Source organism: Catharus ustulatus, chromosome 3 (genome assembly GCF_009819885.2).
Source record: "Catharus ustulatus isolate bCatUst1 chromosome 3, bCatUst1.pri.v2, whole genome shotgun sequence".
NCBI lineage: Eukaryota > Metazoa > Chordata > Aves > Passeriformes > Turdidae > Catharus > Catharus ustulatus.
The window spans coordinates 18,299,278-18,325,538 of NC_046223.1; the positions used below are offsets into that span (position 1 = coordinate 18,299,278).

Genomic DNA, 26,261 nt, shown 5'->3' on the forward strand with positions numbered 1-26,261 from the left:
TTAATACATGACTATATTAGGTTTGTCTTTATATACAATTATTTCAATATATTATAAAAACTGTTTCTGTTAATGAGAATTATCACTGTAGTTTAAGAGATTCATAAAGTACTTCCAGGGAAAAATAATCTCTTTTTTTTTTTTTTTCTTAATGTCATAGACCATGAAAGAATAGCGCTGGGGAATGAAGAAGGGTTGTTTGTTGTGCATGTCACCAAAGATGGTAAGAAACTAGGAACTGGTAATAACTTCCCTAATACTAACTCATCTTTTTCTTATTCAGTATCTTCTGGTTTCATTTTTCATAATTTACTACATTATCAGCTGGACAGCTCCATGAGAGACCGGAAGGTGTTCTGTGTACTTTCTGATTTGGGTATCCTTTCCAATAACAAAAATACAGCTTTTGGAATGCAGTTGAAGGCTTTTTTCCCCATTGGAAACTGGCACAATACTGATTCAGACCAGGTTCCTCAGGGCTTTATCCAGCTGGGTGTTGAAAATCCCCAAGGACACAGGTTCCATGATCTCTCTGGACTGCCTGTTGCAAATTACTCTCATAGTGAAACACTTCTTGGTAGGAACCTCCCTCATTTGAATTTTCTGCTGTGCACCTCATCAAGAATCGTGGCTTAATCCTTTGTGTAACCTTCTCCTTGGTATTGGAAACAAAAGCTTCTGTTCAGTACTGCAAGATGTAATATCAGATTGCCCAAGTTAGTTCAACAAATGACATGTTTATTGTGTGTTTCAGATCTGAGGTTTTTCCTTTATTCAGTAGTTTTTTTGCTGTAAACTGTTTTTGAAATGAATACTGAAATAATACAATTATTGTTATTGCATCAGATCTGCTCCTCTCATTTCTGATGAGGAAAAGCCAAAGGTTTATCCAGAATTGCCACATCAGGTGTTATTAAGATACTAGTTTTGATTCTGTACTTTTTAATATTGCAGGGAAGCAATAAAGGGGATTTCTTGAGTTTCTTTCCTAGTTCATCTTTCCAAATACATGTTATAATCAATTCACACTTCACCATTACTTACTGGAATTTGCGGGGGGGTTGTTTTGATGTTTGTTTCAGAGATCATCCGTGTTGGTGACAACAAGAAGGTCCATCAGATTGAGCTTATCCCGAGCGAGCAGCTCATTGCAGTGATCTCAGGACGGAACCGTCATGTGCGGCTCTTCCCCATGGCTGCCCTGGATGGAAGGGAGACTGAGTTCTATAAGCTGGCCGAGACCAAAGGCTGCCAGTCAATAGTTTCTGGACACGTGCGCCACGGAGCTCTCACCTGCCTGTGCGTAGCCATGAAGAGGCAGGTGCTCTGTTACGAACTAAACCAGAGCAAGACGCGCCACAAAAAGATCAAGGAGATCCAGGTGCAGGGGAACGTCCAGTGGATGTCCATCTTCAGTGACCGTCTCTGCGTAGGCTACCAGTCAGGTTTCCTCAAATACCCCCTCCATGGAGAGGGCAGCCCCTACAGCCTGCTCCATCCAGACGACCACACGCTCTCGTTTATCTCACAGCAGCCAACTGATGCCATCTGTGCAGTCGAGATCTCAAATAAAGAATACCTGCTGTGTTTTAGCAGCGTCGGTGTTTACGTCGACTGCCAGGGCCGAAGATCCAGGCAACAAGAGTTGATGTGGCCCGCAACTCCATCTTCTTGCTGTGAGTTGTGCTCTCTGTGTGTCTGCCTGTGTCTTTGGTGCTGTCCACTGAAGTGATCTCTGCTTGTGTTGATATCCACAGGAGGTCAAGTTCAGGGCTAATTACCTGACAGATTAATGAATGCTCTCGGCCCCATCACCATTTTTAATCTAGTCAGAGAGTTTAATCCTCATTTATGCTCATTTCAACAACTCTGGCACTGACCTCTACTTGCTGGAACACAAAGAGGAATCATGAGTCAGGATTTCTAACTCTAAAACAGCCAAAAGCTTCAGGTTCAACAGAGGCTAATGGGAACTTTATGTATTTGCTACCACTGGATTGTTGTTATTTAAAGTCTTGGAGTGCGATGTACTTTGGCTCAGCATTGTGGTTCCAGCTTTCTTCATGCTGAGAGTCATCAGGATCTGGTAGTTTGACTTGCTTTTCTCTAATGGTATTTGTTCTTACTTACTAGTCTGTTTTGTCTTTTTTTTTTCTTTATTTGTTCATTCTTTCTTCCTCAGCAGTTTTTGTCAACAACCTTCTAATTCATCTCCTCTCTACTTTTTCAAAAAAATTTCTAAGTTTCTAAGTTTCATTTTCTAGATTTCTCTTCTGTCTCTCCCTTCCCTTCCAAAATACAGTGCATAGCAGGCAATATAAAAAATGTATTTCATAACCTTAAGGAAAAATGCTGTAATTTTTCAAGATTTTCATTTCCACCAAGGTCTGTTAAACATTTATTGCACCTTATGTCAAAGCTGGGGCTTTATCTCTGTGACAGTTTCAAGGGAAAAGAAACCAAGCTTGAATGTCTGTCTTCTTCTTTTTAAAGTCCCTCTGAATGCAGATAAAGATCAGCCAGATCTGTACTCAGAGTAGTGATTGAGCCCAGTTCTGTGTTGATTTTTAGAAGAGTCTGCCTTCTTACCTCTCTCTGGCAGCAGTCCAGTCACACTGTAAAGGGGAGGAGTATTTCACATTGTTTGAGTGAAGGCCTTTCTGAATATGGAGGGAGAAACATTTACAGGGTGTTTGCCACTTCTGGATTTCAGGCAATTTTGCATAATTGATTATTGACTCAGACTCAAAACAGAAGGTTATGGGATAGATTGAAAAATATGTATTTTTCACACATAGTTCATCTATATATTATTTATGACAATTTTTTGATTGCCTGAAATGATTTGAAGTAACTCCAACTCAGAATGGAGGTGTATTTTATAGCAAAAGCTGTTACACTTAAATACAAGTTGGATGCTGTTGTTAGTCTTGGCAGACTATGGCAGTCTTGTTGCCGACATGGAAATACTGAATTCTCCCTTAGAAGCAGTCCCAGTGAAACAAATTTCAACCTGGGGAAATGTGCCAGATAAGTAGCTAAAGATTTCTCTTTACAATCCAGAAAATGGGAAGAGAGAATTAAAGTCAAGGAAATGTGACTTTTATGACTGTGTCATGGTGCTTAATACCAAATGATGCTCATTTAGAGCATAGTCCAGAGGCTCAGAGCTCAGTTCATTCAAGTGACAGCTATTAAATAGAGCAGTGTACTTTCCTACCACATCATTTACAGTATGTGAGCTCTTATTAAAAATGGGGCTTTTAGGAGGAAAAAACTCTTGAAATACATCAGTATTTGGCAGAGTAAACCTTAATGTCTTAAAATTCAGAAAGTAGTTGAGTTTTCAGAAAAGTTAAAAGTCATGGAGGTTGTAAGTTTTTGGGTGGTGCTGGTTTGCCTTCAGAATAAATGTTTTGGTCATTTTTGATTTAAAGCACCTTTTTCAAAGCTTGTTGTTGGATTGTGGAGCACTGGTTTTGTTTTCTTAAATAAATATGGTTAAACTAATGTGATATTTTGGACCATGTCTAAAAGAAATGACACAATACCTCATCATTCCCTCCCAGGTTACAATGCACCATACCTCTCTGTGTACAGTGAAAATGCAATTGATATCTTCGACGTGAACTCCATGGAGTGGATTCAAACTATTCCTCTCAAAAAGGTAACTTGCCATTTCAGTATGGGCCAAGGAATATGTCCAGACTCAAAAACTACTTTAGAAGCCATCATTAAAACTGCTTGTGGAAACATAATTGAAGAGGAGCTACTGCAAAGAAATGTGTGCATTTTTTGTTGGAAATAGAAGATACAAAATGTGTTTTCCATGTGGTTGCACTGTTTAGATGACTGGTCAGTCTGAAGCATGTGACTATGTTAGATTTTCTGATACTGTTGTAATAACAAGAGGAATTAATTGGTATTAATTGCATATGGCTTCATTGGGACTGATTGTGTTGATGTTATTATGAGAGGATGGTGTATGTTAGCATAATTAAACAGGCCTTCAAAAATCTATCTCCTGCTGCTAGAGCATATTGTAGACAGACAGGGTTAGAACATTTTGTTTTAACCAGCAGAAACACCAAAACCAAGATGATGTCAGGTTTGGATCTTTTATCAAAAGGGAGATGTTTCTGAAAGCTGACACTTCCTTGGTATTTAGAAGGTGTTTGCTCAGCTGTATTTGGAAAGAAAAAAGTCAATTTTTTTTCCCCTGTGATTTAGGCTGACTTCAGCTTTCTGTCAGGGTCAACACAATTCCTTTACTGGCATTCTGATGACACAGAGCTGCAGGACATTGCCCCTGTGGTCTTGTGTTGGTCATTCAGTCTCTGCATATCAATTTCCCATATGTCAGATGCAGACCAGGGTATTCTGGCAGTGGTGTGAGGATACATAATGCAAAGATCAAGGTGCTCAGCTATTAACTGTCTTAAGGAGAGACCAATCTGGACTTTTATGGGAAAGTTCTTCCTTTGAGTTATTAAGCAGTTGGAGCATTTTTTTCCTACACAGTAGAATGTGATTTAGTGCTTTGATTAGTATTTGGCTCCAGACTTCCCTTGTAATAGATGAAACTACTTTCAGCAAACAAAATTACTATACTTAGGAGTCTCAAAAATGGCCATTTATTATGAAGAGTGTTTCTAACACAATTTACAGAGTGCAGAATGCTTCTTTCATTTTTATGTTGGAAATCACAAATACCAGTAGGTTTTAGCAGTCTTCATGTGCACTTAGCAAGCTGCAGAGCATTATTGTGACATGGTACTAACACAAAGTAAAACACAGCTTATTGCTTTGTGCATCTAATAGAAAAAATTGAGTTGATACATGAAGTAGACTTTCTAACACAATTATTCATTTTAAATGCTGGGAGGAATGCTGTTAAGCCTGTGTCTTAAAGTGGAATTTTAAGCATCCCTGTCTGTATTCATTCTCCTAAAAAAAGAATTTAAAATTCTTTTGAACTCTTCTTTGTGGCTTTAATGATTTGGAATTTTTACTCTTGAGAGTATTACAAGGAGTGTCATTCCTTGTTTCAGGTACGACCCTTGAATACAGAAGGATCACTAAACCTTTTAGGCCTGGAGACAGTCAGATTGATATATTTCAAAAACAAAATGGCAGGTAAGTAAAGAAAAGCCAATTTTCATCATGCACATTTTTGTTTAGAAAGTGTTTTTCTTTGCATCTGTGCATTGCGGAAAGGGATCTCTCAAACGTCTGTGTGGTTGTTAACTTGCAAAGAAACCAAAGCTTATGAGTTTCACAATGATTGCAATGGTGTCTCTGCTCTGAACTTTTTTTTTTGTTTTATTTACTTTTTTTATTTTATTTTTGAATATTCAATGAAGACTTGAATGAAAACTGGAACTAGAAACTAGAATGACTGGGCGCTCCCTCCAAATGTGGGATTACCTGCCAGAACACTACCTTAAAAAAGCCTGCACAAATAAAGGCTTAGATAGTCATTTTGGCAGCACTAGATGAAAATTAATATTCTATTTAACCTAAAAAAATGTTTCTCAAGCATTTTAAAGTAATATGGTTTATTAAAAACTTATTATTAGGGCCAGCTATGACTGTGTGCCACAATTTCAGATGCAAAAATCTATTTTTGCTGCCAGTCTTTCTGACTTTTTTTACTTTTTGGAGCCCATTTCATAAGCATGCTCCTCAGGAGTTTCCTTCAACTTGTGTTTAACCTCTTTGGTGGAGAGGGGACATGCTCTGTTTCAACAACCAAAAGTTATAAATTTTTGTTAATGACTTTCTGAAAACAGTGGAAATAAACACTCCAGAAAAATGTACTCCTGCTGGCACTGTTTCACTGCTTATTTAAATTGCCAGCAAATTAGTGCAAAAGGAATGGCAGTAGTAGTGAGGAGAAATATGCTGGATGTATGTATGGAGAATTTTCAGGTCTAATAAAGACTGAACATTAGAGTTCATCTTAAGGCAAGAAGAGATTTGAGTTCCATACAAAAATTGTTTTGTCAGTGAGCAGTCGCTTATTAAGTGTAACTTTAGTCTCCATATGTAGAGAGCAAGACAGAGCAGTTGCAATGTTCGTTCAGTGTCACACAACTGTTGTGTGACTATCACTGTTTTCATGTCTTTAATAAAGATCCCTTGAAACAAGACCCAGATTCCCTACCTGCCCACCAAAATGTTTCTTTCCAAGAATGCATCAGTGGTGTTTTGAGAACACAGGTGTGGCAGCTTGTGTGTGAAGGAGGGTTAAGTCTGTTCCTGCATATCTACAGAGTAGTAGATAGTGACCAAGGAAACCCATAAACCAGAGAACATTTGTTCAGGTTTGATGGGAAAGGGCTAGTGTCCAACACTAGCAGAGCAGAGGTAGAAAGTGTTGAAACTCAGTCTCCATGAATACCTAAGGAACTGCCCCACTGCATCCCCATGTTTATGCTGATTTCAGAGGGGGATGAACTGGTGGTGCCCGAGACGTCAGACAACAGCCGGAAGCAGATGGTTCGCAACATCAACAACAAGCGCCGCTACTCCTTCCGCGTGCCCGAGGAGGAGAGGATGCAGCAGAGGAGGTCTGTATTCCAGCTGTACTTGTCTTCTGTCCATGCCTGTAGGCCCTGATGGACACTGACTCATGCCAGGGTTGTGCTTCATGTGTGGCTTTCTGGAATGCCCATTCAAGTGCTCCTGCCTCTTCTCTACCCTGTTACTCCTCAGTGTTAACTTGTGTTAATACCGGTTTGGATATGGATATGCACTGGATGCACAATTAGTTCAGCTGAATTATGTGAAACAGCTGTAATTTGGGATGCATGCTTCCACATACTGTATGCAGGTGCCCAGGTGTGCACATACACTGTGTATATATAAAGTTCTCCAATAAACACTTTGCAAAAGGAGATTACTTTGCTAACTATGGATATGGATTAATTTCTCTCAGACTCTGGTTCTGCTTTTCTTTCTGAAGGAGGTTCTCCTCTCAGCAGTATTCCAGGACATCTGTTTCTTTGATTTATAGATTTAACTACATCAAGTTTCTATAAAGCTCACAAAACTCATCTCTTTGGGGGGCATAGGACTTCAGAGTGTATTTCTGTTGGGAGTATTTAGCTGGTTACAAATACTTTCCTAAATGGCAGCAAGAACAGGTCTGCACTGCTTGCAGTGTTCACAGAGGATGTTATTGACCTTTTGCTGTCACTCACTAGAAGTGACCTGATACTGTGCTAAGCCACACTCCAAGAATTGAGTATTTCACTTTTCTAATTTCCAACATCTTGCACCATTGGTTGACTCCCAGTTTGTTTTTCTTTTTGGCTCTAAGGAAAGTAACAACTGTATGCAGTGAGAAAAAAAAAATCCATTTCTTGTTCTTGCCTTTTCTGAGTTGGTTGATATTTGGTCTCTTTAAAATTTTATTTATTCTGAATTCTGAAATGCATCCTTGACATTTTGAAGAGCTTTTAATTCTGACCACACACTGAGAAAGGTACTGCAGTATTATTTTAATTCTATTTTCATATTTTATACTTCATTTTCATTTCCACTTTGTAATGTAAGTTTGACTTTGACTCATCTTACAGAGATTTTTGTCAGCTCATTCTGTGAATGTTAGTAACTATTGGGCATGAGCTGTTAGGCTGTAATGAATGCAAACAGCATTCTTTTATCCTGGCCCCTTGCCCTCTCTTCAAGCTGGAACCTTCTCCACACCAGTACTGACAGCAGGGGTTTATCACAGTTAACATGGTTAAATAGTCATAGACTCATGCAATTGTTTAGGTTGGAAAAGAGTGGTTAATTTCCATTTTAAAATAGCTGATAATCAAAGCTGTACATGTTTTATAAATGCCCATCCTCATCTTGAAGGAAATACCTAAACAAAGTATCTTCTCTTCCAGGGAGATGCTACGCGATCCAGAAATGAGAAATAAGTTAATTTCTAACCCAACTAATTTTAACCACATAGCACATATGGGTCCAGGAGATGGCATACAGATTCTCAAAGACCTCCCAATGGTAAGTACAAAAGGATATGTGAGAGTGACTGACTGCTGCAGAGGCTGCAAATAAGTGAGAGAAAAACAAGTGCAATTTCAATGTATAATCAGTGATGTATTTCCTATCAGGAACAGTGTAACAAGGGGAATGGAGCTAAAAATGCTCTGCTGTATGTAATAAAATTCAAGCAAGGAGTATGACAGGCATTTAGTAGAGGAGGAGGAGGAGGAGGAGTGCCTAATGCCTCTGGAGTTTTCAGACAGGTTGGCCTCACAGTGTTGATGATAATTTTCATGACCCATGTGAAGGGGCAAAATTTACATTATTTGAGCCTGTGTTCTTTTTGGGTATGGAAAGAGAAATTCCTGTCTCAGTGAACTGTAGTTCAATTCCTTTTTTCTCCTCCCATCTTTAGCACCAACTTAGCCTATTTCTTCACAGCCTGTTTTCCTGTAACAATTCAATAATGTGTGCTGCTCAAACTTCTTTCCATGCCAAACATGCTATCTTTCCTGTTCTCTCCAAATTAAGTAGTCTCAGTGAAACAGAACTTCTTGTGTGAAAACTAACCTTTTAAGTTCAAAATGGAGAAAGAAAACATGGAATAGCACATGTTCATCTCCATAAAACCTCATGTAGGAAATAATCACTTGGAAGTTACTGAAATCTGTGATGAGCTAAAGACTAATTAATACTTTGCTCATAAGGAAGTACCATACTGCTTGCTTCAAGCTACATTGAGTATCTTTTGTGTGTTTGTGTTCTGTATTGTTTTCTAAGCACATCTGCAGTGATACAGATGTGATTCAGAAGATGCTAATTAGCACTCTAAGAAAGATGAGATGTTAGGATAAAAACAGATGCAATTAGTTCCAGCAGAGAGCTCAGGCATTAGTACAGAGCTGCTGTCTAAAATGATCATCTTTACTACTTGGAGTTTATGTAGAAAGCAGGAAGTAGATGCTGAAATTGGGATTTTTTTGATGCTGAAAAGTGAAAAGGAAACAAAAATAGGACTGAAAATGAAAGTGTAACATGCAGTTGCACTAGTTTAAGACCTAAGAAACCTAATCTCTGGTCTTTGGATACTCATTTTACCTCACTTTTGAAGCAAATGGTATTTTATGTTGCACTTGACTGTAAAGTCTGCAGTTTGATTTATTTTAAAGCTCGTAATAGACACGCTCTGAGAAGCCTCTCAATAACAAGAATGTTTGTTGTAATGAGAAAAAAACAGTACTGTATGTGTGTATTTTTATAAATGATAATTTTTATAAATGAACACATAATGAAGGAACTGTTTCTAGAAAGCACATGACAAATCTAAGAGATGTTGGCAGGTATGTTTTTCTCTTACCTGGATACAAGATTGCATGTGTCTAATGTTAGAGAATGATGATTTGCTTCAGGGCAGGATGTAGATTAGAACCTTTCTTCATTTCTCCATTTCTGGTAAGTTCTTTAAAATGTTTGTGACTCTTCTTAAGCAGAGAAAATAATCTGATACCTCTACAGATAGAGCAAAAGTTATCCTGTGTCACACCATCAGTAGTTGAAAGTTCATGGCAATCAAAAGCTGCAAGGACTCTTAATCAAGCCCCACATCTGTCAAGTGTAAAACAAAGAATGATTCTATCTATAGAAGGGGATTTTTTACATAATTTCTTCAAAAATGTCATCTCTCAATGACTTTCAGGTTTGAATCCATTCTAATTGCACTTGCCTTGTGTTAGCTCACAGGTCCTGTTTCGAGTTAGGACTGGTACTGTGCTATTACCAATCAATATGATGCTTTGAAAAAAAATGCATGAGTCACTTTCCACACTTAAAAGTGATGAGAAGAATTAGAAAATGTGTACAATTGTTGACTCCTGCACTTGTTCCACTGCTGCAGCTTCTTTTTTAAAAGTTATTATTAAAACCTCCTTTTTGCAAGTAAGTATTGATCTTAATGCTGGGATGTATCACTGCAAGACAAAGCAAATTTCTTGTGTATTTTTCCATTGGTTTCGTGCAATGTCATGCTGTACTTGCATTCCTAAATTAATTGGTACAGAATTGCATCGAGCATGGGACTTGAAAGTGTGTGAATTTGAAAGTGTAACTTAAAATCAGGAAATAAATGTTCTGTCAAGAGCTACTTCAGTCCAGGCAGTTTTTTCTTTTCTAACAGCTTCCTGTAAAGTATTTGCCTGGGCTGAGTTTTCATTTAATCCATTCCAGACTAAGAACTTTGTTTCTCAGGCACAAAAATAGAAGAAAAGGAGTTGTGTGGGCATTTGAGGTTATATATGAGTCTAACATTTTATTGGAAAAAAATTTAAAATCAGAAGAGGGCATGGAAACAGAGAATGTTTCCTGGAGAATCAGTACACAGGATAAAGAATATTCATCCAACTATGTACAGTTCATTTGCATGGTGGTTCCTTTTCCTGGATATGGAATGATTTCACCAGTTTCACACCTTATTCTCAAAAGGTGAAAAGCTGGGGGATTTCTGTGCTGCTGCTGCTAAGTGTGTGTCCTGACTTTGCAACTGGGACATCTTCTTTGTATTTTTTAATAGATTAGAGTGGTTCAGAAGAGAAGGTGTTTATTTTTAACAAACTTTGGGAAAGATTGCAGCACTTTACTTTGGGAATGCCTGTTCTTGTTTGTGGAAGTGAATGGTAAAATACATTTTTGGGGCTGAGGCTGGGGGCTGCAAGCAGCACAAGGCTAACAGTGTTCTCAAATTCTCTTCCTCTGGCTATTTTAGGTGGTACAGCTTCTTTTTTTATGGAGTACTGGAATGCAGGAAGTGCATGAAAGAATGGAGTGGGGATTTTCATTTGCAGTTTCTACTGGTTTATTTGGGCACCTTCAAATTTGGCTGGATCTACCAATAGAAATTTTTCCCCCAGCATGAGCTTTCACTGAATTCAGTGTAGTGCTGTATGGGCAAAAAGGTCCTTAGGTATAAATAGGATTTAATAGAGAGTAGATATTTTAATCTCTGTGTTGAATGAGATTGTCACAAGCTAAGTAGCCAGCTCAGCCTAGCTTTTATCCAGCACTCGAGTGAACTTTATAAAACAAATGACAATTTTGTATATATGTGTTTATATTTATTCATTGTATGTATATATATTTATTAATTAATATACACTCACTTCATAGATGCAGTGGGAATCAGAAAAAAAACTAATCTCTTTAACCCCACTGCCTTTTTAAGGGGAAATGCCAAGAACTGAAAGAAGCAGGGTTAGAATTGGTAGTGCTGGCCCTTGATGGGTGGGGTGGGCTGGGCTGTGGGCAGGAGAGAACTTGCACTTGTGCTGCCCTAAGCCTGGCCCACCACTGTTTTAATGATGTCTTTTAAAAGACCAGCTGTAGGGAGTCCAATTTGTGTTGTAACCGGAATAAATGGAGTGTTTTAAACTCTTTTGCACTATTTTATGTATTGAATCAGGTGCATGTGTGTGTACAACATATCTACCTGTTTGTTTGCCCTTGCTGGTTCAACCACACGAGGGGGAAAGATGCTTTCTCTGTGTGTTGTTTTCCAGTGTTTCCCAGTTTTCTTGGTATGCACCAGACACTCTGATGTGTTTGTGGGAAGTTGCAGTCTATTGGCCTAGTCCCACATTGTTCTCTCCATGAACAGACACCCTTGACTTCAGCAGAGCCCTGGTGTTTGGGCAGAACCATGTCCAAGGCTCAGAGAGAGATCAGATTTAGGAGGTTTCAGGCAACTGTAAATTTGCATCCTTCTTTTCTTCATGGTGAGCACTCACAGTCTGCTTTGGAACACAGGTTTGTGAGCTGCAACACAACAGAAACCAGAAGCTGTTGTTTCCTATGAGCAGAGCAGTAATCAGTACATATTTGTGTTTTATTGCTGTGCATCTGGGTCATTGTCTTGTTCTGTACAATTTAGAATCGTTCCTCTTAGTGTATCCCCAAACTTATTTGTTTACATGTTTTTCTTCCCTAGCAGCCTGTCACCAATTAACCTGGCCGTACAGTCTGGCCTCCCTTCTGCCCTCTTGTCCCTTGAAGCCACTTTATCGTGGATGCTCCTTTGTAGTGAAGATCTGAAATCTGGAACTGCACTTACTGCAGCACAGACCACCTCTCTGTGTACATCAGATGTACAGGATTGATTTTGCTTTCATATTCTGCATGCCTAAGTATTTTTATATACAAAAGCTGGTCTTGACTGCCATTATATTTGAACATTATGCTTCAGTTTGACCTCATTATACATGAGCCATTCTACTTCCATTCTAGATAATGTGTGAAGCTTTGCTTGTTTCAATTGAGAAACTTTTAGAGTAAATAAATATTTATCTATATTTGGTATTCTTTAAAGAAAATGGGAACCCCATGCATGCATCTAATGGTGGAGTCTGTGGAGAAAGCTCCATGGAGTATCATTATTAAAATGTTGCCATATCATGGCTTTCTCACATTCATGAATGCTGGCTAAATGTTTTCATGATCTGCAGCTGGCCTACCCTCTGCTTTTTAGCTTGTGGTTTTAGACACTGCCATATCTCCCTTATTGGCTTTTAGGAATGTAGCTGGCTTTGCTGCCAGTTTTCTGTTGTGAGCAGAGACCTCAGCAAAGTCTGCTGTCCTGGACCATTTTGGAATGGTGGCTTCTTGTACTGATATTTAGATGCTGCTAAAGTTACTAAGAACAATTTAATGTATATTATGTCTTATATGCCATAATGTGGTAATTGATGTTTTGGTTAACAGGCAAAGCCTCATAATAACCATGTGTTTTAAAAAAAAAAAAAAGTTGGATTTTACCAGCTGAAATGAAGAGAACAGCAACAATAATGTTTGATATAATATGTATTGGGATGTGACTTAATGTTCTTCCAGACTTTAATACTTTCCACATACAAAAAGTAGTGCCTTAGGTTTAGTGGAGGGGTAAACTATATTTTTACCATATTTTATATTTTAAGTCCTAACATTTCTAATGTTAGTCAGAAATATCTGTTTTAAGGAGATGAAATCAGTTGGACGAGGGGAAGAGGAACTTAGAAGTTAGAAAGGAGAAAAGGTGTTCTGTTTTGCTGGTGTCCATAGGAGACCAGCCCACTGCTCACTGAGCATATACAGGGAGGGAAACCAAGCCTTGAAAATCCCTTCCATTAAATCTGGATTTAGATGACGTTAAATTATACGAGCACTTGTGTCAGTACATTCCGTAGAGATGAATTAGAAACCATTCCTGTTTAATTTGCAGGGTTATTTCTCCCCTCTCCTTCTTTATGCCACACTTTGGGAGCATGCTGCTCAGCTTACCTATTAAAAATATTTGAATTTCCCAGTGCTTTCACACTTTTTGTGCTAAGGAAGAGCCTCATCCTCTGCAGCACAGGGGTGGCAGTGCCAGGTCCCCTCGGCACTGTCGGGTTTGAGCCAGTGTGGAGGAGGACATGGGCCTTGAGAGAGAGACTTGTCCCAGTGGTCTGATGCTATCCCCTCACCTTCCCACACAACCTGTGTCCCCACCCTGCCAAAACACTGTTCCCTCCTGTTGGAAATACTCTGTGTTTGTTGTATGGGTGATGATTTTAATGGAATCACTAAATGCATGAATAACAGAAGGAAATCTCTTAACGATCTCTAACTGCTATGTATGCTCATCTTTTCTTCTCCCCACACCACCTCACCTGTGTTCACCTTCCTTTGTTTGTGTTATATCTATTTTAGATTGTAAGCTCCTCAAGGCAGGGAATTGATGCTTCTCAACTGTCTGTAAAGCACCTTTTACAACTGTGGTGCTCTTTGAAATATCAAAAAATAATAAATATTAGAATTGATTCCCAATGAGTTAAAAGTTTTATTTGCTTCTAATGTTTTAGCAACAGCAAGGGCAGCAGGCCCATCCAGACTCTGTGTCAGGAAGGTGCTCAGAGGACTGGGGGTGGCAGTGTCAGACCCTGTGTGCTGACAGCCAGCAGGGTTTACTGTCTGCTGTCCCTACTCTGTGTTTCACTGCTCTTGCAGAACTGCTGGTGCCCGTGTAACTTGTACAACCATCCTTCATTGCTTTCTCTCTCTGTTGTCTTTGATAGCAGCGTTCCCCTTATCAGTTCCCTCATCATCACTCCCGTCTGATCTCCTCTCCGAGCAACTTTGAGCACATCTACCACATGACTGTTAATTCAGCTGAAAAATTCCTCTCTTACGATTCCATAAACCCTGCATTTTCCCCGTCTCCACGCTCTGTCCTCGGTACTCCAGACTTTGTCACTCTGAGGGTATGAACGGCTGAGTCAGGTGTTCACTCTACTAACACTGTGTGGTTTTCCTTTTGCCTGGCTATTAACGTGGGAGAAAACCCCTTGTAAGCTGTTCCTTCACCCCTCCCCTCCCGTTTGTCCCAGACAATTTACTTTCCGCTGTCAGCTGGGGTCTTCCCACTGCTCTGATGTGCCAAGAAACAGACACTTCGTGGTCTTAGAAAAAAAGACAAGTTTGGGCTGAACCTTTTGCTATGAGAATAATATTTTTAATCACCAGGAAGGATGTGGGAATTTTGAATTATAAGTTCTCTGTTCCACAGTGTTCATCTTCTAGCAGGCAGAGTGCTGCATACCAGGTTGAATTATGAAGAGGTTCTGGATCTGTCTGTGTTGGACCTGTTTGTTTATGATGAATTCATTTGGAATGTGAGAATTTGTGCACAGTACTGTACACAGATGGAGAGAGACAGACACAGGTAGCACCTAAAGCAGTTTCTAGGTTAAAGTAAGTAAGTGAAATTAGAACATGTAGTAACAGGATAGAAATTAAAGATATGGCAACTTGCTGATGTAGATCCTCTTAACCCTGGTATTTTAGGCAGAGGCTGAGGTAGGATGCTGTTCTGTAGGCATCTTTCCAGTTGCTATGTAAATTGGAGGGATAGAAGTGTCTTGCCTTTTTTCTTTGCATGGTGCACCCAGGTCTGCCTACCTGAGGGTTGCTGTGTCCTGTAGAAACGCAAACCAAAGTGAAGCAGGCACAAAGGAACCTGCAGTGGTTACCGTGCTGGGCCCTGCAGCTCTACCTGGGACAGATAAATCAGGAATAACCTGTAGGTAGATGTGTGTGATGCTGTTGCTTGTTTAGGCTTTGTCCAGGCCATGCCCATTGCTATCATGGGAACATTGCTCTTGGTTTCTGGCAAACCTTCATTGCCAGGCTGCTTCAAGTGTCTCTGGGCTGCTGTGCTGGAGCTCTGTCACTGGGAAGGTTTTGGAAACATACCTGCATCCAACACTAGACAGAATTTAAAAATGCAGGAGAAAAAGAAATCTCCATATGGCTCCAAAACCAATTTGCACAGCTGAGCTTTGACTGGTTACATGCATGGTCATGTGTCACTGCTGTGAGGTCCCAGTTGTCACAGCCATTAATACACAAGAGGAATGCTCTGTTGAAATGCAAAAAAAAAAAAAAAAAACCTGTAAAGTTGAATTGAAAGCTGTTTCTCTCCTAGAGGGTCATTATAGGATCACTGAAGCTGTATTTCAGTTCTGGTTTTTAACAGGGTCATTTCAATCCAACTGTACTATAAAATTGTCTGTGTTTAATATGCAGTGATGTATCACCGGACTGTGACCCTCCCTCTACCTTCCCTTTCTCATGTGAGTAGTCTACCTGGGATCAGTGAGGAATGACCCCTGGTGCTTCAGACAATAACTCTCAACATTTTTCTTTAGGAGCATCCTTCATCCTAATGTGGCAGCCTCCTAGCATAAATTGGAGGGAAAAAAAAAGTGAAGTGGGCAACCTGGAATGTCAAGATCCTGCCCTATTAGCTCCTTAGAATGCTAGAGGTTTAGTTTTGTGTGAGGAAAGGTGTTTGTTTGCTTTTTGGCTTGAGGGTAGAGGTACTAGAAGCTGTGTGGAAAGCCAGGCTGTGGGTTTGGTTTCATGTCTGTCCATCCTTCCTTTATGTTTGGAGATTTTAGTGTAAGAAGGGTGCCATGGTCCCAGGTAGGATCAAATACTGGACCCAGGACGGCATGGAATCCATAGGGGAGTTTAAAAATGACCTGTTAAAGTAGGCTTTTAGAGTCTGCCATATCATTTCATGGAAGAGCTGAAAGCTAAGTTTTATAGTGTGATGAACAGAGCACTACTTTAAAACAAAAACAAACCCCAAAACAAGAACAAGCAGCACAATGGACAGAGGAACAGAGGCAGAGCAGTTCCTGTGGGTGCTGTGCCTGTCCAGTCAGACCTTATCTCTCATCCCAGTGTTGGAGGAGGTGCCCAGGGAGCAGCTGGAGCAGGAGCAGAGGCTCTGGAATGGGATGCACCCCACTAATCTGTGCCTCACCCTATTTCACAGTGATTCACTTTGCTCAGCAGCAGCTTCTCTGCTACTGCTTTTGCCCCCACTTCTTTAATCTTTCTCCATTTGATCCAGCAGTGGGGATGAATTTTCCTGCTAGGATTTGAATTGTTGCTCAAAATGAGGGGTTTTTGTCTCTCTAAGTAAAGCAAGCTCAGGTTGCCTTTTGTTTTCTGTTTTTAACCTGCTGCATTGTGCTGCTTTGTAACTACCGCTAATAACTGCCATTTATTTTCCTTTGAATTCCCTTCCTGCATCGTGTGCACACCACTTCCAGGAGGTTTGGTCCAAAATGCCAGCATCCCTGGCATGTGCTTATTTTATTTTTAGAACAAAGAACAATGAAAGATTTGCTTTGTGGAGAGACTTTCTACAAGGAATTACATGGACGCTGCGAACTGAGCTCACAAAAAATAATCACCTTTAGAACACACTGTTGAAACAAATGAGTCTTTTTGTGCACCCACCCATTCCCTCCTTCCCCTGATGCCTGCATGTTGTCTGCTCAGTCACTGTGAAGGAGGTTAATTGCCCTGTCATTAAACATAATTGTTCTCTTTGCAAAATGAACCACTGTAGGTTTATACCAGCCTTGCACCCCCAGTGTACTAACCCCAGTGCACACGTGGTGCTGCACTTGGCTTTCCTTTCTTTCTCAAAACACAGCAGTAACTCATCCTTCAGCCCCTCAGTTCCTTTGTGCATCATCAGGGGAGTGAGCCCTCATGGTCTAAGTACAGCCAGGATGTTCAAACTCTACATCTCAGTTTATTGCACAGGGAAAAAGCAGGAGCTCAGTATTTTGTGCTTCAAAGTAGGTTTGTTATTCATGTTTAAAAATAAAAGAAGAAGTGGGCAAGCTAAGCAAGAGACAAAAATATAATCCCACAAATATTTAAAGAGACTGTTTTAAGCCTTTAGGTATAAATCCTTATGGTGCAGCAGTGGAAGAAGGGAGAAGTAAAAAGGGCTTTTTCATTGGTAAGGTCTCTGATTCTCTTTTTTGGTGTTTGTGAGAGATCTGGGAAGAGATGAGAGATTTTAGTTCTTATTTACTGCACATTAAAAAACAGCCATTTCTGGCACCCTGGGAGAATGAAAAGCCAAGGGTTGACTGTAAGATCAAAGAGACCTGTCAGAGCAATGATTCCAAGGATCATTTTAAGACTGCATTTCATTGTAGCTTGGTAAAATTTATCTGATGAAGTCTGACCTGTATAAAATCTGTTCCTTAGAAAGCCTCAATTTAATTACCCATTTTAAAATACAGATAGAGACATTGGTAGTACCAGAGTTCTCTGAGAATATTATTGTGGGGATGGAATCTTTGTTCTGGTCTGAAATTTTCGTAACACCCTAGTTTAAAGACACACTGCAATTGCAACAATTTTTTTGTGTATAGCTACTTCATCTCAGTGTGAGGATGGGGAAATAATTAAATATAAGTAGGAAGAAATGAACAGTTATTGCAGAGGGGGGACTATAAAGGATAAAGGAAGTAATTCTTAGAGCTACCTGCAGTTCTTTCACATTGTGCATCTATGAAGGTTCCCTGAACCCAATTCCAGTTAATGGTATTGTAATAGAGCAAATCACACTCTGTTGATGAGCAGGACGAGGTCTCATATTTAGCCAGAGCTGAAATGACACACATGGGCAAGTCCCTCTGGGCTAGGATCCAGCTCATACACAGAGAGAGGGGTTAAATAGTCTGAGAAATCTTTTCCCCTAAGGACAGCTATAGGTTAACAGAAGCAGAAATAAAATCTCCCAGAACTCATTTCAAAGTACTCTTTCACCTTCTTTTAAAGACAATTTATGTTTGAGGAACTGCCATATCCAAGTAGGGAAATTGTGCTTTTATCTCGTCAGTAAAGGACCACTTCAGTCCAGTAACTGATTAATTTAGAAAAATCACACTGGAACTCTCAGGATTCAAAGCAGGAGCAATAATCAAAATACACAGAAAAACAGTGGTATGTGCTCTGGTCCTTCTCTTTGTGCAGGCTGGAAAGAGGAGGCTGCTTCTCACTTTGGCTCATCTAGTGTGGATTTGGAGGGATGCTGTTAACACCTTAGGAATTTCATAAGCAATTGCTATACAGATTGATTCACTATCTATTCATAATTCTGCAAAGCATTAGGATTAGGATATTGTATCAATTGATTCAATTATGGCACAAACGATGGCATCAAAGAGAAATTGTATTGAGATCCTCGGAAGCTCGCGTTCAGAAGGAAGGTGTTACACAGTGTAACTTGAATATTATCTACAGCAGCTTAATTAGGCTTGCAAACCATCCTTTCAGGAAAATTCTGGAATTATTCCATGTATTCTTTCAGTTGCCTGCATATGTCCATGTAATTCAGCACTTGACTGCCGCGTTGCGTGTGCTGCCAGTCTCTGCACTAAACTGCAGAATATTATTTTGCAATTTTTGCTGACTTGCTGCCCAGATACTCAGCCCTGGTAAGGTCGGGGGTTTAACGTGTTTTGGGGCCTTACAACACAGAACTGCAAGGTCAGGCCAGCAGTGGATAAGTGAACATGTCGTGTGTGTGTGTGCATTTCAGAACCTTCGGCCCCAGGAGAGCCGGACGGTGTTCAGCGGCTCCGTCAGCATCCCGTCGATCACGAAATCCCGCACGGAGCCAGGGCGGTCCATGAGCGCGAGCAGCGGGTTGGCAGCACGTAAGCAAACAGAGCTCTGTTGCTTTGGGGGCTGGGCACAAGTGTTTCAGGGAAAGGCAGCCTGCAGTTGCCTCTGTCCGTGCTGGATAAGGATTTTCCTAAGTGATGGCTGACTGCATTGCTGCTGAGGGCCTGCAGAATATTTTATCTTGCTTTCAAAGGAGCACATGGATAAGCATGTTGTGCTTTTGAGAGTCCCACATTTGTAATTTGTCAATCTTTTTTTAATTGATGTTGCAATTCAAATTACATTCTTAGCCCTGAGGCTGCTTTGCTCCAGCTCGAGTGTTTTAAATCAGTGGCAAGTTGTTCACAAGCTCCATGGTTATTAATTTTGTTGCTGAGCTGTGTGTAGCTCTTGATGCCTCTCTTGCCACTAGTGCAAAGATAAACCAGCAGAGAACTGGCTGCTGGAATGGAAGAGTGGCATTGCATTGAAAGAGGCCACTGGAATTAGGGAGCTACCACAGCTGTTTCTACAACTGCCACCTTTTTTGGGAACACAGCAACTAAAGTAAAGTGTGGCCAAGGGAGGGACTGGACAATTCACAAGAACTGCAGCAGACAAGCTAAAAGCCACCATAGCCTGTAAGCCATGAGCTTGGGACCTTGGGACACACTGCAGGAAAGCAGAACTAGCCAGAGAAACATCTGAACAAGTTCACAGTGTGTTGAGTGGGGTGTGTAACAGTTTAATTCCTCTGCTGTAGGATCGTCTGCACAGAACGGCAGCGCTTTGCGGAGGGAATTCTCGGGAGGGAGCTACGGAGCAAAGCGCCAGCCCATGGCATCGCCCTCCGACGGGTCCCTGTCCTCTGGGGGCCTGGACCAAGGCAGCGATGCACCCACAAGGGACTACGAGCGAGAGGTGAGTGACAGCAGCAGCAGGAGAAACCCCAAGGCTGTCCATAAAGATGGAGCAGTTCAGTCCTGTCTTGGGGCTGGCTACAAGTTTGGGAGTCGCTGACAGTGGAGACATAGATTTCCTATAGTTCAAGCTACAAAAGACTTTGGTCAAAGTGTTAATTCTGGTGCTGGTATTTAAGATGCAGAAAAAGCTCTCTGCATTCCTTACCTGGAGGTGTGTGGGTAGCAAGGCTCCCCCCAAATACCAGCCCAATAGTGACATATCATAGTTTGAAGTGCTGATATTCCTTTTGACCTTTAAGTGCAAAGATTCATAAGCTATCTTAGCAACCATTCACAGGAGACATTTTGTACTCAGAAGTTAACAAAGTAATTTAGGTATTATAATTTCATTTAGAGCAGGAACTGGATTTAATAATTTCTATTCTGTGCAGTCAAGACTATGATTATTATAGGACTGAAATCTTGCCCAGTGCTAAACTCGGTCCCTCCAACCAAGAATGTTTTACATGGGAGGGTTCAATCTGAAGCTGACCTGCAAAACTTCTCCAGCTTCCCCATTTTCTTACCATGGAGTGTGAAACTGAGAGATCACACAGGCTTTTCATGGTACTGAATGTATCCTGCCAGTGGAAGCTGGAAGGCAGCTGTCAGCCCAAATTCAGGCTCAGAGTTGCATACTGCTGTACTCTGGAAGATCCAAGTAACTCAATAGGATCTTTGAATTGATACCCTGGGGCTGACATAGAAGAGGGAGCTGTGATGACACTACAATGATTTCTCATTTTAGTGGAAGAGCATGTTGATCATCATCTGTGCAAAGGCAGGAGCTGTTGTATCTTCACAGGCAGCCTGAAGCTGCACGCTCTGCTGGCCAAGCAGCTCTTGGTAACACAGACCTCCAGAATCCCACTGGTGCTATGTCCTTATGTCAGTATCACTCATGCCTGCTTAAAGCAGAGTGACCTGACCACTTAATCTCTGGTCTCCTTGGAAATCGTGAGCAAAAAAGATCCCTCAGTATTTTTGGACACGAGCAAAATCCGCAGAGGCCTTTGAATCCAGCCACTGTTGCTGAGATACTCTGTCACCCCCATACTTGCTATCCTGTTACTTACTGGTGTTCTTGTGTGTCTCTGGGCTGCAGGACTCTGACTCTCCAAGACACTCGACGGCATCAAACAGCTCCAACCTCAGCAGCCCTCCCAGCCCTGTTTCTCCTCACAAGACCAAGAGCCTCTCCCTGGAGAGCTCTGACCACGTGAGTTGGGACTCATGAACTGCTTCAGCATTCAGATTTGGCATCACATCAGCTTGCTGTCCCCATGGCTGTCCCCTTCACTTGCTCCAGTTCTCACCTTCATCCTCCTAACCCTCCCCATTCCCTGTCTGAACGGGATCTGGGAGTGGGGCACAGAGGAAGGTAAAAGCTGGTCGCCTTCAGCACCGTTCGGCATTGCCTCACTTCCCCAGATCTGACAGCAGCAAATGAGCAAAGCTAGGGTGTTGGTAAATATCAGATGCTGTAGATTTGTATTAGTATTGGTTTCATTTTTGTGGTTACAGCTGCTTCATTTTTAAAGACATATTTATCCCACTCCCCTTCCACTCCCCAAAACGTAGCATAAGTAGACCAGACCAGTATAAACAAGAGAAAATTCAGAGGGATCTTGTTTTCATACAATAGCTCATTGTACTGTACAAAAGTAGCACAGAGACCCCTTCCCCTCCATGGGAAATGATCAGTATGTCAGAGGCACATAAAAGCTTTCAGCCACCACGTTTGAATGTCAATCTGATTGTCGCCAGCAAATCCTTATTGATTAAAATGATGCATATTTTACTACAGTACAGAGTTTAAATAAATATGCAGATGTTAGAGTAAAATACGTATGTATATATTCAAAGAAAAAAAGCATTGTGTATGCAGCAGAAGATGGATGCTTATTTAAAGAGCCTTTAATTTAAGATTTGTGTTGTCCCTGTTTTCATGCTCGGTGATTTACAGACTTGGAGGCCTGGCTAAAACCTCCCACAGGACAGAGATTCCGTGTGCGCAGCGCTCGCTGCACTGCCGGGACAGCCCCTGCAGTGCTCTCACAACTTCTCTCTTTCTGGCCATAGCACAACTTAAGCTGTAGTTACTACTTTCCTCATAGTCCCCATCCTTTTCAGAAACAACAGCAATTAGTAGCAAGGCCCTGTCCCAGCAGCCACGGGCTCCGGTCAGCCCGGTGGCTGCCCTGGCTCTGTGCGTGCCACCCTGAGCCGGAGCCTTGCAGCAGCTACAGGAGAGGTGCTTCAGGCATCAAGGCAGCTCAGTGCAGCTGGATTCAGCAGGAAAACTGTTTCCCTGGGTCAGCCTTTGAGCAGGTTTAACTTGGAAGGGAGCGGTCTTCCACATCTTCTTGACCATCCCGAAGCAGCAAACTCTTACTGTCATTACCAAATACTGTTTGCTAATACACATCAGCCAAACGAGTGCCCTTAGCCCGAAGCTGGCCATGGCTGGCTTTGCTGTCACTGTAGCAACAAGAACCTTGAAGACTGACCTCACACTGTTCACACTGTAGTAGTCAGAGATGCCTGGTGACTCACAACTGCTGCACTGGTAAGGTTGGCTTTCCTCTGCCCCCTACCTGTGCTGTGGGTTTGTGCAATTTGCAGTTGTTTCTTTGTGCTCATCTGCTGTTTGGTTCCAAAAGCAGGACAGGTTGGAGGGCAGGAAGTATTGCAGTGGAAGGCAAAGCCTGCTGAAGTTGGAAAAAGAAATAAAAAGCTGAAATGGTCACCCAGTTGACAGAATAAATGAAAAACTGATACACAGCTGTATGGTAAGAGGAAGATGTCTTTTCTCTTTAGTTAGCAAGGCAGATTGTGCTTTTCATCCAGGATGAGCCTCTCTTCCCAGTTATATTGTTGCTGACTTCATACTATGACCATACTCAAACACATAAGGGCTTTTTGTATTTAGAATATTGGGGTTTGTGGGTTTCAGAAACTTGTTATGGCTCTCATTAAACCATTCTGTATTCTTGCAGTCAGCAGTTATGTAGAGTTTCATCCACACAAAGGTGTTTGGAGTTTTGCAGTTTCTGTCTTCCCTAATAGAAGTTGTAGGTAAGTTCAAACCATGTACAGTAATTTCCAGGTATGATCTAAATGTGACATAGGGAACAAGACACAGATCATCTAATCCATTTAATCATGCTGGGTCTCCTAGGTAAGATTTCTTTTTCACTCTAAATCAAGAGACTTATCAAAGTTTAAGCTCATTCAGTGTTATTTTGGGACAGGAATTCAAGAAATTATTGTAGCAACCATCATATCAAAAGCCTGTCTCTCTCCTATTTGGGTATTTCAGAGTAGCAAGCTGGTTGTGTTGTTTGTTTTCACTTCAAACCTACTACTTTTGCAAGCCTGGCATTTGAAATTAAAAGCTTTAGCAAACAGCAAAGCATCTGAAAGTAATTCCTCCCAGAAAAGTTTATGTATTTCTGAGGGACAGATAGGCAGGGCATTATTGGCATTATTGAAATTCCACATCAGCTTCTTTTTAAAGGCTGCATATTGCTTCAAGTATAGCCACTGCTTTTTCCCCACAATTCCCTTGTTTTGGTGAAGCATGTCCACACACTTTTCGAAGCCTTTGCAGACTAGTTTTGTATTTACTGTATGTTGTATTTAAATAATAATCTTATTTTGATGTTGAGAGAAGGCATTTAAATGGTAGTCATTAAAGACAGAGCAGCCTGCATGGCAGTCCCCTGAGAGAGTCACAGGATCATTTTCCATGGACTTTTTTTTTCCACGGTTGTGCTAAAGCTCTATCTGAAAATGGAACCAACCCAAAGAGCCACCACACAGCAATTAAATTGAGTAAACCCCTGTGTTTACTCGGTTCCAGTGCCTGCAATCTATTGATACCAACCCCTGGCATCTTCAGGCAGAGCATAGGGCAGCTGTGTTACAACACTAAGCTCAGAGGATGAGCTCCACAGGCCCACACTGTTGGTACACTACACAATGTCCAAGCCTCAGCAGTCTTCTCTAGGATTTATTTAGTCATTAGTTTGGTCCTGTGCATTTTTATACATGTTTTTTCAGAAGAGAAACAGCAACTGTTCTCTCAGTTGAAAAGCAAATGACCACATCACTTATTTTAAAAGAGAAAAATTGTCCTAGGACTTAAGTAGTTTTGTATATTTGGGGACCATTTGGTTACAGACGCAATTTGAAACCACACTCATCTCTTTTTGTTGGTATGCATACTGCAGCTGAGCTTTCTAAAGACTCATTGGGTTAGGAAAAATAACTTGGTCATTTGAACTGTAAGACTCTTGACTGGTATCTCCAAGGCAATTGTCTCCTGAGGTTTGATGTTTGCTCCTTTGCACTGTAGCACTGCTTCAACTTCACAGGTCGAGGGCTGCATTTTGTTCTGGGAGCTTAAAATCTCCCCCTGAATTCCTGACTGTGGCACATGTTCTCTGCACGCAGGATGTGTATCTAGCTGGTTTTTTTCCTTTTGGCTGAGACTGAAGGTGTGTGTTTGCATTTTTGACAGTGCTTGAAAGATGGGTTGTTGGGGTTTTGCCTTTTTTTCCTCTCTTTTGACGGCAACAAGGATCTGAACAGATTCAGGCAGCTACTAAGGATTCCAGGTTATAGGATGGAATAGGTTTGCTAAGTAGTTTTCCCCTGCACGTGTGCACACACAGGTATGTGGCTTCCTCCCACATTTCATAAACCCAAAAGCAGGGTTGCAGTACTCTCTTCTCTCTTGCTTTTGACCTGTAGAAGACAGCTGGTGGTTTCAAAAAAACATTCCTGAGACTGTGGTGAAGTAGTTGCTTCTTTTCCCCTCCATTAATTGCTGTGGCTTGTTATGAATGTGCATTTTGCCCATTTAAATGAGTTTCAAGTCAGGAATGTTCTCTCTTTGATTTGATTCTGATAAGTTACAACACAGGTGTGTTATTCTCAGGTATATGGCAGAGGGAAGTTAAGGGTCTTGCCATACCAAAAAAGTCCAAAAAGCATAGTTTATTTATAGAAATGTAGTGTAACTGCACCTAGCTGGTTCACAGTGTGTCACCCTTTCCAAACAGAACAGTTGGATTATTTACACAGAAACAGATTCTGGCCCTGTGTTGTATTATTGCATGGCCAGAACCTGAATAACAGGACAAACATGCTCTTGGATGGAAAAAGGATTTCTTTTCCATTTGATGAATGCTGTTTAATTTTAAAGGAATGCATTAAGGGTAAAACTCATTGCAAGTACCCACAGCTCCTGAGCCTTAGTCTGAGAATCAAAGTGGCACACAGCAGTTCCTGCTGTGGGTTCTTTTGTTAGTACAAGTCCGTTCCATGGAGGAAATGGGACAAGTTTTCTGCACTAGCACAAAGTGCACCCTTCTGTGCACTTTGTGTTCACAGTTTATTGGATAAACAGCCCCAGAAGCCGCTCTGCTGCAGGCTTTCCGGTCTGAATTCCAGCTCCTCTCATTCCAGCCGCAGCTCAGTACAACCTGTTTTCATTCTCCATTTAAGACAGTCATCTACAGGGAAGAAATCCACAAACAAACCAGTGTTGCTATACCTGCCTTTTTATGTATGACAGTTTCATATCATTTATTTTTAAAATATGTTTTTTAGGTTTTTCCTTGTAATATTATTGTACAGTTTTGCATGGCATAGATGTAATCACTTTTTTGTTTTAGAGTATAAAAGCTGACAAGTGTGCGTGTGGGGGAAAGATTCTGCTTTTTGCCTCTTCTCACTCTTTTGTTTAATGCCCTCAATGTTGTAGGGGACATTGTAAGAGATTCTCTGCTACAGAACAATGATGTAGATTCTTTTGCACAGAAATATTTAAGGTGGAACAGTCAACAATGTAAAAATGACTTACCACCAATATTTTATGTTGGTAACACACTTAATATTAACCTACTTTGATGTACTGCAATAAAACAGGGAACTGTTAGAAATGCAGATGTTCTGTCTTTTTTTCCCACCTCCCCACATTAAGCTTTGAGGAGGAAATGGAAATGGGAATGATGGTGCTCTTGAAAATACAACATGCTGGTTCTCACACATTTGCACAAGTGCACAGTGGGAAGAAAAGGAGTATGTGAGAAATCAATTCCCCTTTAATAGCTTCAGCAAAAAACACCAGATCCTTTTGAAAGTGCAAAGTCAGAGTCACTGAATAATTTGTTGTATTGAACTACAGTTTTTCTGACCTTTCTCTTAGGAGACTGTGCTGTGATGACCTAAGAAAGAAGTAGTTACATAGCTGTAGTCTGTGTTTTTAGTGTTCCTCCTTCATTTGTGCTTACACATCAA

General features: G+C 40.9%; 1 protein-coding gene across 9 annotated transcripts in view; it reads left to right on the forward strand.

The window, feature by feature from the left end:
- Window positions 1-25,903, forward strand: part of CDC42BPA (CDC42 binding protein kinase alpha) — a 182,934-nt gene extending 157,031 nt beyond the window's left edge. For 4 of the 9 annotated variants that reach the window (XM_033054677.2, XM_033054678.2, XM_033054679.2 and 1 more), the window contains 10 exons: window positions 161-223; window positions 1,083-1,676; window positions 3,570-3,667; window positions 5,052-5,136; window positions 6,449-6,572; window positions 7,902-8,019; window positions 14,082-14,267; window positions 18,926-19,043; window positions 19,754-19,911; window positions 21,058-25,903. In XM_033054677.2, coding sequence (XP_032910568.1) covers window positions 161-223; window positions 1,083-1,676; window positions 3,570-3,667; window positions 5,052-5,136; window positions 6,449-6,572; window positions 7,902-8,019; window positions 14,082-14,267; window positions 18,926-19,043; window positions 19,754-19,911; window positions 21,058-21,189 — 1,676 coding nt within the window. In that variant the 3' untranslated portion in view covers window positions 21,190-25,903. Of the gene's footprint in view, window positions 1-160; window positions 224-1,082; window positions 1,677-3,569; window positions 3,668-5,051; window positions 5,137-6,448; window positions 6,573-7,901; window positions 8,020-11,977; window positions 13,834-14,081; window positions 14,268-18,925; window positions 19,044-19,753; window positions 19,912-21,057 lie in introns of those variants that run through there. The other 5 variants (XM_033054680.2, XM_042779112.1, XM_033054684.2 and 2 more) reach the window with 3 other exon arrangements.
- The last annotated feature ends 358 nt before the right edge of the window (window positions 25,904-26,261 follow it).